This window comes from Poecilia formosa, unplaced genomic scaffold (assembly GCF_000485575.1).
Source record: "Poecilia formosa unplaced genomic scaffold, Poecilia_formosa-5.1.2 Scaffold39, whole genome shotgun sequence".
Classification (NCBI taxonomy): domain Eukaryota; kingdom Metazoa; phylum Chordata; class Actinopteri; order Cyprinodontiformes; family Poeciliidae; genus Poecilia; species Poecilia formosa.
Genome location: NW_006799978.1, coordinates 437,169 through 455,257, shown reverse-complemented (window position 1 = coordinate 455,257; position 18,089 = coordinate 437,169). Strand labels below are relative to the sequence as shown.

General features: G+C 37.1%; 1 protein-coding gene across 1 annotated transcript; it reads right to left on the bottom strand.

Annotated features, from left to right (window-relative positions):
* Positions 1-8,418: 8,418 nt before the first annotated feature.
* Positions 8,419-16,716, bottom strand: LOC103137361 (T-cell leukemia homeobox protein 3-like). The gene is made up of 3 exons (XM_007551074.2): positions 16,656-16,716; positions 12,480-12,717; positions 8,419-9,078 (listed from the first exon to the last, which is right to left on the bottom strand). Exons 1-3 carry the CDS (start codon positions 16,714-16,716, stop codon positions 8,862-8,864), a joined length of 516 nt encoding a protein of 171 aa, XP_007551136.1. The 3' UTR covers positions 8,419-8,861.
* Positions 16,717-18,089: the final 1,373 nt, after the last annotated feature.

The window sequence follows — 18,089 nt, the reverse complement described above, 5'->3', positions numbered from 1 at the left end:
AGATAGATAGATAGATAGATAGATAGATAGATAGATAGATAGATAGATAGATAGATAGATCTCATCTGAACAGAGCACCTTCTCCCAATATCACTTGATTTTATTTAGGATAAGAGTATAAACATTTTGAGAACCAGGTATAATTTTCCTTCTACTTCATTTTATTTACTCCACATTTCTTACATAAAAAATCAGAAAATACATTACTGTAAATACATCTGTCATAAAAAACAAAAGCTCTAGCACACCAAATTTAATGAAGCAGGATTGCAACAAGAACCAGTTTATGCACCCCAGGCTTGAAGCACTTTGTCACCAGCCTGTCATCAAGACAGTAGTAGAATCTAAGACAGATGCCAAACATAACACTTACATGGGGATTCCCAAAGAGCAGTAAGTAACACCTTGCATGTCTTTGTCTGGTGTACAATGAGGGAACTATAAAAAATAAAGTTAGTGGATGGAGAAACGCAGGAGTGAGAAGCTTAAAACAACCGATGCACCTGGCACTTCACTTAAAACACTCTTCTGTTAACACCTCTGCTGTGTGCCAAGTCTTGTGCTAATGGCTTTTTTGGGAATCACCTTAATGGTGCAAAAATATTATTTAATGCCAAAAGATGCTATTTAAAATGAGTTGTTTGATGAGTTGTTTGTTAAGCATTGATGCACTAATTTTAACACACATCAATATGTCTTTGAGATAGTTTGCATCATACTTTTATTGCTTCTTTTGTGTTAAAAACTCAATTTCTTCACTGATGTATGGTGAGATTTACCAATGTGTCACTACTAGGTTTAAATCTGGATCAGTGGGAAGAGTCAACATGCGATCCAAACGTGTTGATGTGGCTTTGAGCATTGGGCTAACCCCAAGCTGCCTGCTTACCTGTGTATCGCTGTAAGAATGTGAGTGTGTTTGTGAGTGTGATTGAGTGAATGTGCCTCTAAATTCAGCACTTCGAACAGAAGAAAAACTACATAAATTTAGTCAGTTTGCTTTGTTGTGTATACAGATCAACCTCTTCTGTTTTAAATAGGTGTCTATAAATACAGTAATAGTTTAGTGAAGATACTTAGTTTGGTTTGATTGAATGACTTTTGTTTGTGTTAAGTAGGAAAGAAAAAGAAATAATAAAAGAATGGGTGTAGCAAAAGTTTTTCCATGTGTGTAGAACACAATAGTGAAAGCTTCAAACATCACAATGTTTATTAAAATACTACATTTAATTATAACTTTTATTTTTTTTGTACTGTTTTCCAAAGCATTTTATAGACTTTGTAATACTTTCACCATCAAAGCATCAAGTCTGTAGATGTTCACCTGATTGCATTGCAGTGAGTTTGACACATTTCCTGCCTTTTTTATCACTTTATTAATGCACAGACATGTGTGCATAACATAAATCTACTCTCTTCACTTTATATTCCTGGTTCAAAAACCTAAAGGGAATATGTAGTACCACAGAAAAAAAAAAAAAACAGCTCAAACTTTGGGATTGTAAAACATTATTTTTAAGTTCCTCTCTGATGACTGATCCACCAGTAGCTGAACTCTATTGAGCAATCAAAGCAGCAGCTGCTGATGAATAAAGGAGTCCACATCCTGTTTGCACAGAGGCTTGAAAAAACATTTTTGTACTGTCAGGACATGTTTGGAGATTAAGCAGAAGGGGCATGATGTTGACAAAAAGTATTTATCATATTTGCTATGCATCTTCAAACTAATGATCTAAATTAATATTGTCCCTCATATTTACATATTTAACAAACCATAACAGTAAAAGTCAATATTGTACTTTGGAGCATTATTAGTATGATGATTTGCTCTGTTCATGCTGAAATGTGGTTGGTAGGTTTTAATCCGGTACTGAAGTCTGTATTTGTATTTCTGTTTGTGTATGCAAATGTGTGCATATATAACCGAAACGTGTAAGTGAGAGGAGGAGATGTGTACCAGTGTTTTGTGCTAGCAGGTTATTTTAGTGTTGAGCTGTCAGCGAATTGAAAGAGCTCATCATTCTTCACCTAAAACAGCTGCCGGTTAGTCAGAGACCGGAGTTTCCTGCTGCTAACTGTTGATGATTCTAAAATGTAAATTTAGAAATATCTTGTCTGTGCTGGAGATAGTGGAGATAGGCACCAGCAACCCTCCCGACCCCACTAAGGGACAAGGGTGTAAAGAAAATGGATGGATGGATATTTAACATATGGATATTCTATACTTCTTTCCCATTTCTTCAGCTCTGCTTTCATTTTTGATTTATTTCTTTATTGATTCATCAGCCATCTTCTTTTTTTTTTGGTAGATTTTTTTGCCTGTATACACCTGTTTGTATGAACAGCACAGTATGAAAAAAACTTCAGATAATATTAATCATTTTTAAAGATGTTTTACTGCTGAATGCTAAAAAATTATATTTGTTTGACACAATTTTTTGGAATTAAACGTTATAACTTCATGACTTATTTGTGCTGAAATTTAAAACTGAACACACTTACCTTATGAAACAATAAATTACACTTTTCTTAATATTTCACAATATATTCTCCTGATTACAGTGTTATTAGTTTTACTCCTTGAAAATAAAGAGTTAAAATGTGCTAATTTTTTAACTCATGTTAAAAAATTGCATTGTACATCTCACACTATACTATAGTATATTTCTGAAACACATTTTGCTTCATCATTGTTGATAAGATAGAATTAGTGGAAGATTATGAAATGATGCTATGTTCTGATGTTGATGGTAGTTACTGCATTAGTTTAACTGTGTGCATACCTATACACTCCGGTCACAGTTTCTTTCTATTTGTAAAACTTGAATTGTAAAAGATACCATACAATAAGGAATTGGATTTTTATCAAAAACAATTTTTTAATAAAAACTGGAACCTTTAACACTTTCAGCATCAGAACTATTACTGAAGAACTTTTATCACAGTGAGGGGTTTTCTGTGGATTTTCTGTGCATATTTCTCCTGCTATGGTCCAAAAACATGCATGCAGGGGTAGAATGGTTACTCTAAATTACCCTTAGCTGTGAGTATGTATATGCACGGTTAAATGTCGTTTGTATCCCTTTGTTTTTAGAATAGAAAACAAACCCAAGTAGTCTAGGTCACACCTATGGGTAGAAAATATAACCCAAATCATGTTGTTTTTAATTCCTACAGTGTATAGAGTATAAGAAGAAGTCAGTCTATCTGTTTGAACCAGTTACAACTGCAAACATTTTCTACTCCCAAATTATGAACAATACATTTAGCTGTATTTCTGTTCAGAAGCCAAATCAAACAGAAGACAATTCTCCAGAAATTACATTTGAAAAATAATCTATTTGTTTTGCTTCCCACTTTTCACCAGACCTTAAAAGTGTTTCATTTTGCTCATGTTTGTTCTTTTATTAAATTTGCCTTTGAAGAATCCTTTATGCTGTTACTGACCAAATATCATGAGAATACAGGATTCTTTCATGCATATATAAGTACGATAACATCCACAGTGCCCATGTTTGTCTTCAATATAATTCCTTTTAAATATCCGTTGTTTTTTATTATTTTCCAAGTGACTCAAGCTAACGGACCGTGGCAGGATTTCATTGTCAAGGACCATGAAGGCTTTTGTCAACAAAGCTTTGCATGTCAGCACATTAGAAGTGAGCTAATACACTTCGGCACTTTCTCATAGCGTTTGCTTTTTACTGAAATCAAGCAGCTGTCAAAGCATAAAACTGGTTATAAGCACCATGGAGTGATATTATTACATCTGGTAGTCAGAAAGTTAAAGTCACTAAATTATTCCTTATAGGCAGGTGTCAATCAGTTTTTATAAATGGTGAATGGATTTTACTGCTAATGCAAAACAATTTTATCTGATAGCAACAAAACTGAATAGTTTTGCAAATCGATTTAGTTTTAAATTAAAATTAAGACTTTAATGCTTTTCAGTGATAAAGTAGCAGAAATTGTAACAGCTGCCTTAAATGTTTACTCTATTGCTCAAGAAAAGAAACAACGGATGAGTATAGACAGAGCGTGACACATAACTCTGTGCAGTGAATAGCTTTTAGGTGCCTCTGTTCAAAACAAAGTGCTTGATAGGAAGCCTGATAGAGTGTGAGCCTTGTGTGCTTGCTCTTCTCGTGTGGTGACATTTTATTGGATAAGGACACAGCGTTTGGTGGCAGAAGGAAGACAGTGAGAAAGCAACAAAAAAAAGAAAAACATAAAAAAAAAAAATATTTAAGCACCTGTAGGAAAACACAAAGCACGGGTATGAAAACAGCAAACGCAGGAATTTTTCTGAAATGGGCCAAGTCACGTCTTCAAGGTCTCTGGGGGTGAGAGATGAAAGCAGGATGGAGAGGAGGAAATGGGGGTTGAGAAGGCGTCACCTGGAGATCTGCCTGCTACTGACAGGATCCTAACCAGGCAAGACGTCCTGAAAACCTGACTTACTCCGGCACTGTGTCAGGTTGTCTGGGGTGGGTGCACATGCAGACAGCTGTTTCCAACCACATCGTCAAACTGCTCAAAGCAAATATGAGGAGGCTTAAGCAAAACACACACTCCTTGTGAAATGTGGTATTTGTCATCAGCAGGTACAGCCAAGGCTAACAAGAGGCCAGTGTTGTGCTCACAGTCCAATAAAAACGAGCAATTTGGTGCCATGAAGAAGAGACGGAGTACAACAGGGAGCGTTTTTTGGGACGTTTGTGGCGATGATGGCTAATTTACAAGCAGGGAACGTAAATGATGTGTTTACTGTTCCTCTAAACAGGCTGTTTTTTGTTATGACTGAGATGATAAACACTTCCACGATAAACTGGATGCATTGATAGCGAGATGTTTACGACTGTCTGTGTGTAGGTTGGCGAGGACTCTTAAAGACAACAATCAGACCAGACAAAAGGGTGGAGGAGCCGCGCTCCAAAACAGGAATGATTGTTTTCCCAAGACAAACGGCGCTCAGTTTAAAACATTATTGTCATGCCTGCAGTATATACACACACACACACACAGTTACAGTAAAAAGGTGCGCCCTCTTGTAATTGATGTTATTTTTCCATGTCAATGAGGAATGATAATGATTTGATCTTACCCAGGTTCTAGAATAATCAAAATCAAACTCTTAGAGTTTAGAAACACACAAGAGATTCCACACTGTCACTAGTGTTGAAGCAAAAACTGTGGAGGTACTAAGTGGTGCAAGATGGTTGCACACCCACGTTTAGCAGCAAGCGCCCGATGGTATCTTCACGACTTTATCATTCTCACATATCGCTGGGGGAGGAATTTTGAGACGTAACGTTTTTTATACAATATTGCTCTATTGTTAGCGGGAACCAGTTTTAGCCAAACATGAGCTGTTGGAGAGAAGATTCAGAGACTACAATCCCCAAGCTTCACCCTTCCACCACCATGCTTGGTAGACATTATGAGATAATTCTACTGATGTGCTGCGTTTATTTCACTAAACATCTCTATTTGGTCTCGTTATTCAAGAAACATAAATCTAGAAATCTCATGTTATATACAGAAGGAACTCAAAGCATTGGATGATCTGATCTGTATTACAAAGAGCATGGAAATGACCTTATTGCTCAAAGGGAAAGAAATTGTGTTAACACACATCTGTATCAGAGCAGCTTACCAACTCCGCTCCTCCATATTTAGAGGTACTTAGTTTCCAAACACAGCTTTTCCGTTCTAGCATTACATTTAGTTGATAAATAATACCAGCATGGAATCAGGTTCACTTGAGTTTAGGCAAGTAATGCTGGAACTATTCAAATGAAGTTTTCTGAAAGTTATTCCTTCTGTCCCACTTTCAGAACATAAAACAAATTACAACATTTGACAAACATAACCAGAGTAAATAAAAAAAAACTAAAAACTTTTCAATGATTTCATTAAATGAAGAGAAAAACCTGTCCAAATCAACTTGGCTCAAGTCATGTTCCTCTAAATACTAAAGTCTCTGAGGTCATGATTAAAACAGGACACACCACAACCAATTAACAACAAAAACAGTAATAATTAAACACAAAATACAAAACTTTAAAACAAACAAGTCAAAACAAAAATTAAACACGAACCAAACCTGGACTGGAGCAAAGCTAAAACCCAGTTTTGACTGGGAACAGTAGCCCACTGACACCTGGCCACGCCCACTTCACTTGAAAGGCACAGAAGATGAGGACACACACAGTTTGGGGTCCTCACTCTAATAACTGCTTGTGCTGCCCTTCACATCCCATCAGCCATTTACAATAACAAGCAATGAGTTTGTGACATCGCTCTTCAGCTGTTTAAATTCAAGCACAGTGCAGGTTTGTTAACCTGAACAGCCTGAAAGGTCACTTTGACTAGCCTTTACTTTTACTTTTTTCTTTTTTTTTTTAACTTGTTTTACTTTTTACTTTTTTTATCCATCACAAGTCAGACTTGCTGGTGTGCTTTTGATAATTGTCCAAAAGCATAACCAATGTGTTCTTGAACTGAACGGCTGATAGCTGGGCATTTCCCTTCAGGATTTTCTGACAGGAAGCAGAATTCATGCCGTTTCACAGCAGCTGTACAGGTGCTGAAGCAGCAAAGCCTCCCCAGACCACCACTCTGCCACCACCATGTTTGACTTCTGAGCTGATGTTTTTGAAATTTTACATTTGTTTTATAATGTAACAAGAAGCACAGTTTCCAGAATATTCTACATTCACCTTGTCAGTACACAGAATATTTTCCCCAGAATCTTTTGTGCCAGTTTATGGGAAGATGTGAGTTGGGTCTTTGTTTTCTTCATGATCAGCTGTGGTTTTGACCGGGGAACTCTCCTATGGATGTCATTTTTACCCAGTTTGTCTGTAGTTAATGAACTCTGACCTTAAGTGAGTCAATTGATGCACTAAGTGCTTTGGATGTTTTTTCAGGATTTTTTCACCTTCTGGATGAGTTGCTGATGCATTCTGGGAGTAATTTAGGTAGGCAAGGCACTGAGATTTACTAGGGTTTCATATTTTCTCCATGTTTGGGTAAAGTTCCTTCACTTGGGTTTGCTGGAGTCCCAATCATTTTTAAAATATTTTATTTCTTTTTAAGAGATTTTATGATTTTACAATTAGGAAATAGTGGGTTTGGCTAATGAAACTGAACCCAGATTCAAAATGTTTGTTGATCATAGCTAATCTATAATTTAACAAAGGGTCTAAATATTTTTCAAATTAGGGCCAGGTTGGTTTGAATAGCTGTTTTGCTTAATGAAGAAAATCTGATTATCTCTGTTTTTGCATGATACTGTGTGTAAATGAACCAAAAAATCTCTAAAAACAATGCTTTTCCCCAACACTGAGTTATTAATTATTTGTGCAAGGTCGATTTACCTTGCACAAAATATAAATATATTTTTATACAAAAAATAGCCCTATTAATGCAAGTATTTATCTTCATTTACAGCCAAAAGAGACAAGGCAAACAGGAAGACTGGAAAGTGTGAGACAACCTGGAGGAATGACACAAATATAATGTAATTAAGTTTTCTTCCTGATCCGCTGAACAAATGCTCCTTTAAAATTAGAAAACAGTAAATTGCAGAAAACAAACAAACAAATCCAGGTTTCCTCATTTTAAACCTATGCAGTACGGAAGCAAAACTCATAGTTTTTTCTGTCCCCACGTTTTAGCTTGTGCTGGTATTGATTTCAAACTTTAATTTATCCATGGAGGGTTTTTCATACTGTCGTTTGGCACCGCCCTGCTCCACATGCACACATGGGAGCTGTAGTCATCAGTTTTTATGGATTAAAAAATAGCTACTGTGCTCTCTTACAGATGCAGGTCTGTTGGCATCTTACCTTTGGGTGGTTTGAAACTTTAATGCGTAATCACAAGTAAATCCCATGAGGCTGACTGCTTCCTAAAAACCATAAAGCATTATTGCGTCTTTTTCATAATGGAGATAAAAAACACAGTCAGTTGGTGAAAGAACCCAACAAACAACAGAAAGAGGCAAGAAAAGCAGAGAAGTTGGTCATCATTTCAAAAAGTCACAATATCTTTTAATATAAAACACTTTTTTAACATAATGAGGAATCCATCATCAGGACCAATCCACTACTACTTGAGCTCCGCAGCTGGGGAGGAGATCCACCTCGACCGCAGCTGACTTCGGTGGGTCCTCCGAGTGCACACAGAAAAGGATTGAAACATGCATTTTACTACATTGTACAAAGTCATAAGCGAAAAAATGGAGGCTGTATATTTTCCGTCACTGGCAATGAGCCTCCTGCTGCCTTGCAGGATGGATCCGGAGGCAAATGAGGGGCAGTCTCAGTAGTTGGGCATGTACAGAGGTGTCCATTTGTTTCCTGGCACTTAGTGGGGAAAGTGCCTTCTTCTCTTTTAGACCGACAGCTGAAGGAAAAGCGGAAACTTGGTGTAAGGCAGGGTATGACTCAACAGACTTTAGATTTCTTAGATAACACTTGTAGACTTGCTTAATTTTGACAAACAGCATCTAAGTGCGGCTCCTGTGCTCTGAGGTCCACACAGTGTGTTTCTGTAGATCCTGACAGTAACATATAGCCGTCTCTGTCTACGTTCGCTCCCCCACCATGTTGCTGGTAATGATCAGTGAGTGAGGAAGCACAATGTCCACTCAGTCTTTCCCTGCAAAGCAAGCACCATTTTCCTTTGTCTATGATCTCCCAGATTAGTGAGAAGATTTTAGAAGAAAATGAGGAATTTCCTCACTTTTGTCCTTTTTATTCTGACGGCACTTGGATATAGGCATTTCATTCCAAACTTTGTCCCTGTCCCCTCCCTCCCTTTTCTCTTCCAGACACACATTCACACCCACACGGTCACACCACAGAAGCCACAGAGGTGACGGAGGTCACCTTATTGTCTTCTGCCCAAGGCTGCAAGTTCTGCAGGGCGTAGAGGGAGGAGTTATGCAGACAGAGGGGATCTGGCTGCAGCGGTTGGCTCAACGTCTTCTGGAAAGCTTCCTGCTGAAGCTGCAGCATCAGCCGGTTGGCCTGCTGCCTCTCAGCCTCCCTTTCCTCTGCAGTTTGTCTCCTGTAGGAAGGAGGAGACGGACGGTGAGCCGAGAATGCTTTTAAACCAAAATTATGCCTTGTTTTATTAGGCATGTACAGGAAAAAAACATGTTAAATCATTGCATTTTAAGCAGGGTATCAAATCCAGTAATTAATTTGGGCTGGTTAGTTTTTTTTTTTGTTTGTTTGTTTGTTTTTTTTGTAATTTATTTATTTATTTATTTGACTTGCCTAAAACAATAAAATAGGACAAAACCAATATAGACATTTAAATTTGTGCAAACAATTTGGTGACCTTAAAAAATCAGTTCTGAAAAATATTAAAAATAGGATAAAGGAAAACAATGCATGCTGCACATGAATGAACCAATTCATGTGCAGAATATGATTTGGCAAAAAACTAAATCAGACAAAATATAAAATTCACAATAAAAACATTGCAGAAAAAACTAAGATAGAACAGATATTATGAACAAAAAATTATAACAATAAAATATGTTGGCTGCAAATATCTATTTTTTAGGAATTCCTTTTTTTGCTGTTATTTTTGTATTTTTATTTAATAAATAAAAAGTAATGTCTTGACTACACTGTTAAAAAATAGAAAACTATTATACAAAGTGTATTAAAATATCAAAATAACTGCATTATGAAAAGGTAAATTCTAAGAAAAATAATTAATCAGAAAATGTTTTACAGCCAAAATGCTTTAAAGAGAGAACATCTTAATTATATTTCCACGAAAAAGGAACAAAATAATAAATTAAAGTAAAAAATTATTTTCACCATTTCTTTAGTTTTATTTATTTATTTATTTATTTATTTATTTATTTATTTATTTATTTATTTATTTATTTATTTATTGTAAATAAAAAAGAAAAACATGTATTTACAGTAATTGCTCATTCTAAGAAGTCATAAACTAAAGTGCTAAAATCAGGTACTGCTGGAATTTAATTAAAAAAGTAATTCGTAACAAACTTAAGTTTCCTTACAAAATGGCAGAAATGGTAAAGCTTTTACTAACATCAATTTCCTAGAAAGATCATTAATAATATTTTTTCTGATGAGTCTAACGTTATGCAGAGAGCAAGGCTGCAAACAGAAAGGGAAACACATTGCAGGTGAAAAGCTGCTCATCTACAAACTGGTTGCTCCACCTGAATATTTATTCAGCTCCTGCAGGATTAGCTCCAGGCTGATTGACACGAGTCACAAGAGCTCGGGAGGAGCGGTGGGAGGGTGTGCCTCAAGGTGAAAACTTACATCTGCTTTTCCGTTTATTTCAGAGCAACACCAGTAAAGCACATCCTGTACATCCGGTAGGACCATTAGTGGAGGAGCTAATACTGACATGGGGATATTTGAGTTCCTAAATGTACCTCCGTTTCTCCTTGGATGTAGGTGAAATATTGATTTTATTTAGAATCTATATGATTAAAGAACTAACCTTAACATTCAGATCAATCACGTGTTTGAAACATTACTAATTTAGGACTCTGTTCTTGATGTTTGTGCAAATTGTAGCAATAAATCTTCAGAAAGGAGAGTAGTGAACAAAAAAAGCTGCTCAACAGCGAAATCTGAATGGTAGGTAGGAGTCAGGAGCACACCTCTGAACACCCCCTCTTTCACGCACACCAACCTCCATCCATTAGCCACACATTATTGTTAACAGCATTATCATAATCCGATTCCCCGGCTGTTGATTCGATCATCGTCTTGTTACCAGCGTGGTCGTCACGCAAAGACATCCCTCACGCTCATCCGATCAGAAGCAAGACTAACGGGGGGAGCGTGGCATAAATCTCAGCAAAAGTAGGAATCAGAAAAATGAGTTAAGCCAATTCCCCCGTTGCGCTTGTGACATGGCGCTCAGTCAGGATACGCTTTGTTGGTGTTTTATTGTGAGCAGACTCATTTTATTACAACCGGTGGTGCAGACTCAGACTGGATGATGTAATTGTTTGGAGGATTTTCATGTAAAAGCAGTTTTTTTTTTCTTTTTCTGCAGCAAAATACAACAAACTACAGAACCTAACAAAAGTATTTATGCCATTCTAACCTTTTTAGAATAATTTATGTAAAAGCAACAAACTTTAAAATATTTTGTATTGGAATTTTTTTTGACATTCCACCTTAAAATAATGCATAACTATTAAATGGAAAAACTTTTTCTTTTTTTTTTTGCATTTTGCATTCAGGCCCTTTCTCTTTTATAGCACCAAATAAAATTCAAAGCAACCAATTGTCTGTAGACATTGCTTCGTTAGGAAATGGAGTTTGACAGCATCATGCTGTGGGGAAGCTCTCCAAAGTTAAAGGGAAAATGATTAGAGACAGCAGGAGAAGCTAAACATAAAGCCAGAGCTGCAAGGAGCTGGTTTAGACAAGGTTTGACCAAACTCTAACTGAGAGTTTGTGCCAATACTTACAAATTCATCTTCATAGCAACTCTTTTGAAAAGAAAATTAAAATGAAAAGAAAAACTTGTAGTTTATAAACATGTAAAGCTGCAAAGCCATAAGACACTTGTAAATTGTAATTTCCTCTCTACTATATGAATGAATATAAGCCACACTTTTTAGATTTTAATTCACAACTCAAATTCATGCTTTATTCATCATTTTCTTTGCATGTCAAAATCAAACATTATGTTGTGTTTCTCTCCCACACAGAATCCCAAAAATATGCAACCAACTTTGTGGTTGTAATATAAGAAAGGAGGTGGTATTAAATTTGTACTGTATCAATAAATTTACTCCAACCTGCAGAAACTTTTTACCTGTTTTCTAACTGCAACGGTTATAAAAAAATAAAGTCATTTAAAAAGCATTAGGGTCATTTAAACATAAAAACCCTTAAGGTAATGACTTAAGGTAATTTAGCTCTCTGTAATTTGCTTTTGAAATATGCGTCCTGCTCCTTTAACAATGGGCAGGGCATTATAATTTAATTTTCTACTCGTTTACCTCCAAATGACTATAAACAACAGTTAGAATGAAGTGAAAAAGCATGTGTGTGTGTATGTGTGTGTGTATGGATTTGGCAGACGGCTCCTCCTGTGAGTGTTTCAGTATTGCTTTGGACAGCAGGTTTCTAAAAGGCCTTTCAGGAGCCTCACCAGTAATTGTGCTTGGTCAAGCGAACCGGCCTCGACAGGCAGCTAAGCTAAGCAGAATAGGTGTTGAGTTTTACAAGCTCTTCAATGCTTCAGCTTCAGGCCATTGTGCTTAAAGTAAGACGTAGGTGAGCAGTTTAAAAAGGAGGTGACATCCAGAGCTGTCAGTTTATGACAGAAGTAAAAGCTGACATCCTTGTCAGGTAAAATGACTTAAATCTCTTTGTTTTGCTTTAAGGGATCCGATTTGAAGTGAGGAAAACAGAAATGAACACCCCTTCCCCTTTCTTCAGTCTTACCGCCATTTTGTCCGCCTGTTCTGAAACCAGGTCTTGACTTGTGCATCTGTCATCTTGAGGGCCTTCGCCAGAGTGGCACGCTCAGCTGACGCCAGGTACTTCTGCCGATGGAAGCGTTTCTCCAGCTCACAGATCTGCACCCGACTGAAGGACGTGCGGGGCTTTTTTCTCTTGGGCGGCGTCCGGTTCTGGTAGGGGTGGCCGATGCGGCGGGTCACCGAGAAGGGTGAGAGGGCGGCTGGAAAATTGGNCACTATACTATAGTATATTTCTGAAACACATTTTGCTTCATTGTTGTTGATAAGATAGAATTAGTGGAAGATTATGAAATGATGCTATGTTCTGATGTTGATGGTAGTTACTGCATTAGTTTAACTGTGTGCATACCTATACACTCCGGTCACAGTTTCTTTCTATTTGTAAAACTTGAATTGTAAAAGATACCATACAATAAGGAATTGGATTTTTATCAAAAACAATTTTTTAATAAAAACTGGAACCTTTAACACTTTCAGCATCAGAACTATTACTGAAGAACTTTTATCACAGTGAGGGGTTTTCTGTGGATTTTCTGTGCATATTTCTCCTGCTATGGTCCAAAAACATGCATGCAGGGGTAGAATGGTTACTCTAAATTACCCTTAGCTGTGAGTATGTATATGCACGGTTAAATGTCGTTTGTATCCCTTTGTTTTTAGAATAGAAAACAAACCCAAGTAGTCTAGGTCACACCTATGGGTAGAAAATATAACCCAAATCATGTTGTTTTTAATTCCTACAGTGTATAGAGTATAAGAAGAAGTCAGTCTATCTGTTTGAACCAGTTACAACTGCAAACATTTTCTACTCCCAAATTATGAACAATACATTTAGCTGTATTTCTGTTCAGAAGCCAAATCAAACAGAAGACAATTCTCCAGAAATTACATTTGAAAAATAATCTATTTGTTTTGCTTCCCACTTTTCACCAGACCTTAAAAGTGTTTCATTTTGCTCATGTTTGTTCTTTTATTAAATTTGCCTTTGAAGAATCCTTTATGCTGTTACTGACCAAATATCATGAGAATACAGGATTCTTTCATGCATACATAAGTACGATAACATCCACAGTGCCCATGTTTGTCTTCAATATAATTCCTTTTAAATATCCGTTGTTTTTTATTATTTTCCAAGTGACTCAAGCTAACGGACCGTGGCAGGATTTCATTGTCAAGGACCATGAAGGCTTTTGTCAACAAAGCTTTGCATGTCAGCACATTAGAAGTGAGCTAATACACTTCGGCACTTTCTCATAGCGTTTGCTTTTTACTGAAATCAAGCAGCTGTCAAAGCATAAAACTGGTTATAAGCACCATGGAGTGATATTATTACATCTGGTAGTCAGAAAGTTAAAGTCACTAAATTATTCCTTATAGGCAGGTGTCAATCAATTTTTATAAATGGTGAATGGATTTTACTGCTAATGCAAAACAATTTCATCTGATAGCAACAAAACTGAATAGTTTTGCAAATCGATTTAGTTTTAAATTAAAATTAAGACTTTAATGCTTTTCAGTGATAAAGTAGCAGAAATTGTAACAGCTGCCTTAAATGTTTACTCTATTGCTCAAGAAAAGAAACAACGGATGAGCATAGACAGAGCGTGACACATAACTCTGTGCAGTGAATAGCTTTTAGGTGCCTCTGTTCAAAACAAAGTGCTTGATAGGAAGCCTGATAGAGTGTGAGCCTTGTGTGCTTGCTCTTCTCGTGTGGTGACATTTTATTGGATAAGGACACAGCGTTTGGTGGCAGAAGGAAGACAGTGAGAAAGCAACAAAAAAAAGAAAAACATAAAAAAAAAAAATATTTAAGCACCTGTAGGAAAACACAAAGCACGGGTATGAAAACAGCAAACGCAGGAATTTTTCTGAAATGGGCCAAGTCACGTCTTCAAGGTCTCTGGGGGTGAGAGATGAAAGCAGGATGGAGAGGAGGAAATGGGGGTTGAGAAGGCGTCACCTGGAGATCTGCCTGCTACTGACAGGATCCTAACCAGGCAAGACGTCCTGAAAACCTGACTTACTCCGGCACTGTGTCAGGTTGTCTGGGGTGGGTGCACATGCAGACAGCTGTTTCGAACCACATTGTCAAACCGCTCAAAGCAAATATGAGGAGGCTTAAGCAAAACACACACTCCTTGTGAAATGTGGTATTTGTCATCAGCAGGTACAGCCAAGGCTAACAAGAGGCCAGTGTTGTGCTCACAGTCCAATAAAAACGAGCAATTTGGTGCCATGAAGAAGAGACGGAGTACAACAGGGAGCGTTTTTTGGGACGTTTGTGGCGATGATGGCTAATTTACAAGCAGGGAACGTAAATGATGTGTTTACTGTTCCTCTAAACAGGCTGTTTTTTGTTATGACTGAGATGATAAACACTTCCACGATAAACTGGATGCATTGATAGCGAGATGTTTACGACTGTCTGTGTGTAGGTTGGCGAGGACTCTTAAAGACAACAATCAGACCAGACAAAAGGGTGGAGGAGCCGCGCTCCAAAACAGGAATGATTGTTTTCCCAAGACAAACGGCGCTCAGTTTAAAACATTATTGTCATGCCTGCAGTATATACACACACACACACACAGTTACAGTAAAAAGGTGCGCCCTCTTGTAATTGATGTTATTTTTCCATGTCAATGAGGAATGATAATGATTTGATCTTACCCAGGTTCTAGAATAATCAAAATCAAACTCTTAGAGTTTAGAAACACACAAGAGATTCCACACTGTCACTAGTGTTGAAGCAAAAACTGTGGAGGTACTAAGTGGTGCAAGATGGTTGCACACCCACGTTTAGCAGCAAGCGCCCGATGGTATCTTCACGACTTTATCATTCTCACATATCGCTGGGGGAGGAATTTTGAGACGTAACGTTTTTTATACAATATTGCTCTATTGTTAGCGGGAACCAGTTTTAGCCAAACATGAGCTGTTGGAGAGAAGATTCAGAGACTACAATCCCCAAGCTTCACCCTTCCACCACCATGCTTGGTAGACATTATGAGATAATTCTACTGATGTGCTGCGTTTATTTCACTAAACATCTCTATTTGGTCTCGTTATTCAAGAAACATAAATCTAGAAATCTCATGTTATATACAGAAGGAACTCAAAGCATTGGATGATCTGATCTGTATTACAAAGAGCATGGAAATGACCTTATTGCTCAAAGGGAAAGAAATTGTGTTAACACACATCTGTATCAGAGCAGCTTACCAACTCCGCTCCTCCATATTTAGAGGTACTTAGTTTCCAAACACAGCTTTTCCGTTCTAGCATTACATTTAGTTGATAAATAATACCAGCATGGAATCAGGTTCACTTGAGTTTAGGCAAGTAATGCTGGAACTATTCAAATGAAGTTTTCTGAAAGTTATTCCTTCTGTCCCACTTTCAGAACATAAAACAAATTACAACATTTGACAAACATAACCAGAGTAAATAAAAAAAAACTAAAAACTTTTCAATGATTTCATTAAATGAAGAGAAAAACCTGTCCAAATCAACTTGGCTCAAGTCATGTTCCTCTAAATACTAAAGTCTCTGAGGTCATGATTAAAACAGGACACACCACAACCAATTAACAACAAAAACAGTAATAATTAAACACAAAATACAAAACTTTAAAACAAACAAGTCAAAACAAAAATTAAACACGAACCAAACCTGGACTGGAGCAAAGCTAAAACCCAGTTTTGACTGGGAACAGTAGCCCACTGACACCTGGCCACGCCCACTTCACTTGAAAGGCACAGAAGATGAGGACACACACAGTTTGGGGTCCTCACTCTAATAACTGCTTGTGCTGCCCTTCACATCCCATCAGCCATTTACAATAACAAGCAATGAGTTTGTGACATCGCTCTTCAGCTGTTTAAATTCAAGCACAGTGCAGGTTTGTTAACCTGAACAGCCTGAAAGGTCACTTTGACTAGCCTTTACTTTTACTTTTTTCTCTTTTTTTTTTCTTGTTTTACTTTTTACTTTATTTAGCCATCACAAGTCAGACTTGCTGGTGTGCTTTTGATAATTGTCCAACAGCATAACCAATGTGTTCTTGAACTGAACGGCTGATAGCTGGGCATTTCCCTTCAGGATTTTCTGACAGGAAGCAGAATTCATGCCGTTTCACAGCAGCTGTACAGGTGCTGAAGCAGCAAAGCCTCCCCAGACCACCACTCTGCCACCACCATGTTTGACTTCTGAGCTGATGTTTTTGAAATTTTACATTTGTTTTATAATGTAACAAGAAGCACAGTTTCCAGAATATTCTACATTCACCTTGTCAGTACACAGAATATTTTCCCCAGAATCTTTTGTGCCAGTTTATGGGAAGATGTGAGTTGGGTCTTTGTTTTCTTCATGATCAGCTGTGGTTTTGACCGGGGAACTCTCCTATGGATGTCATTTTTACCCAGTTTGTCTGTAGTTAATGAACTCTGACCTTAAGTGAGTCAATTGATGCACTAAGTGCTTTGGATGTTTTTTCAGGATTTTTTCACCTTCTGGATGAGTTGCTGATGCATTCTGGGAGTAATTTAGGTAGGCAAGGCACTGAGATTTACTAGGGTTTCATATTTTCTCCATGTTTGGGTAAAGTTCCTTCACTTGGGTTTGCTGGAGTCCCAATCATTTTTAAAATATTTTATTTCTTTTTAAGAGATTTTATGATTTTACAATTAGGAAATAGTGGGTTTGGCTAATGAAACTGAACCCAGATTCAAAATGTTTGTTGATCATAGCTAATCTATAATTTAACAAAGGGTCTAAATATTTTTCAAATTAGGGCCAGGTTGGTTTGAATAGCTGTTTTGCTTAATGAAGAAAATCTGATTATCTCTGTTTTTGCATGATACTGTGTGTAAATGAACCAAAAAATCTCTAAAAACAATGCTTTTCCCCAACACTGAGTTATTAATTATTTGTGCAAGGTCGATTTACCTTGCACAAAATATAAATATATTTTTATACAAAAAATAGCCCTATTAATGCAAGTATTTATCTTCATTTACAGCCAAAAGAGACAAGGCAAACAGGAAGACTGGAAAGTGTGAGACAACCTGGAGGAATGACACAAATATAATGTAATTAAGTTTTCTTCCTGATCCGCTGAACAAATGCTCCTTTAAAATTAGAAAACAGTAAATTGCAGAAAACAAACAAACAAATCCAGGTTTCCTCATTTTAAACCTATGCAGTACGGAAGCAAAACTCATAGTTTTTTCTGTCCCCACGTTTTAGCTTGTGCTGGTATTGATTTCAAACTTTAATTTATCCATGGAGGGTTTTTCATACTGTCGTTTGGCACCGCCCTGCTCCACATGCACACATGGGAGCTGTAGTCATCAGTTTTTATGGATTAAAAAATAGCTACTGTGCTCTCTTACAGATGCAGGTCTGTTGGCATCTTACCTTTGGGTGGTTTGAAACTTTAATGCGTAATCACAAGTAAATCCCATGAGGCTGACTGCTTCCTAAAAACCATAAAGCATTATTGCGTCTTTTTCATAATGGAGATAAAAAACACAGTCAGTTGGTGAAAGAACCCAACAAACAACAGAAAGAG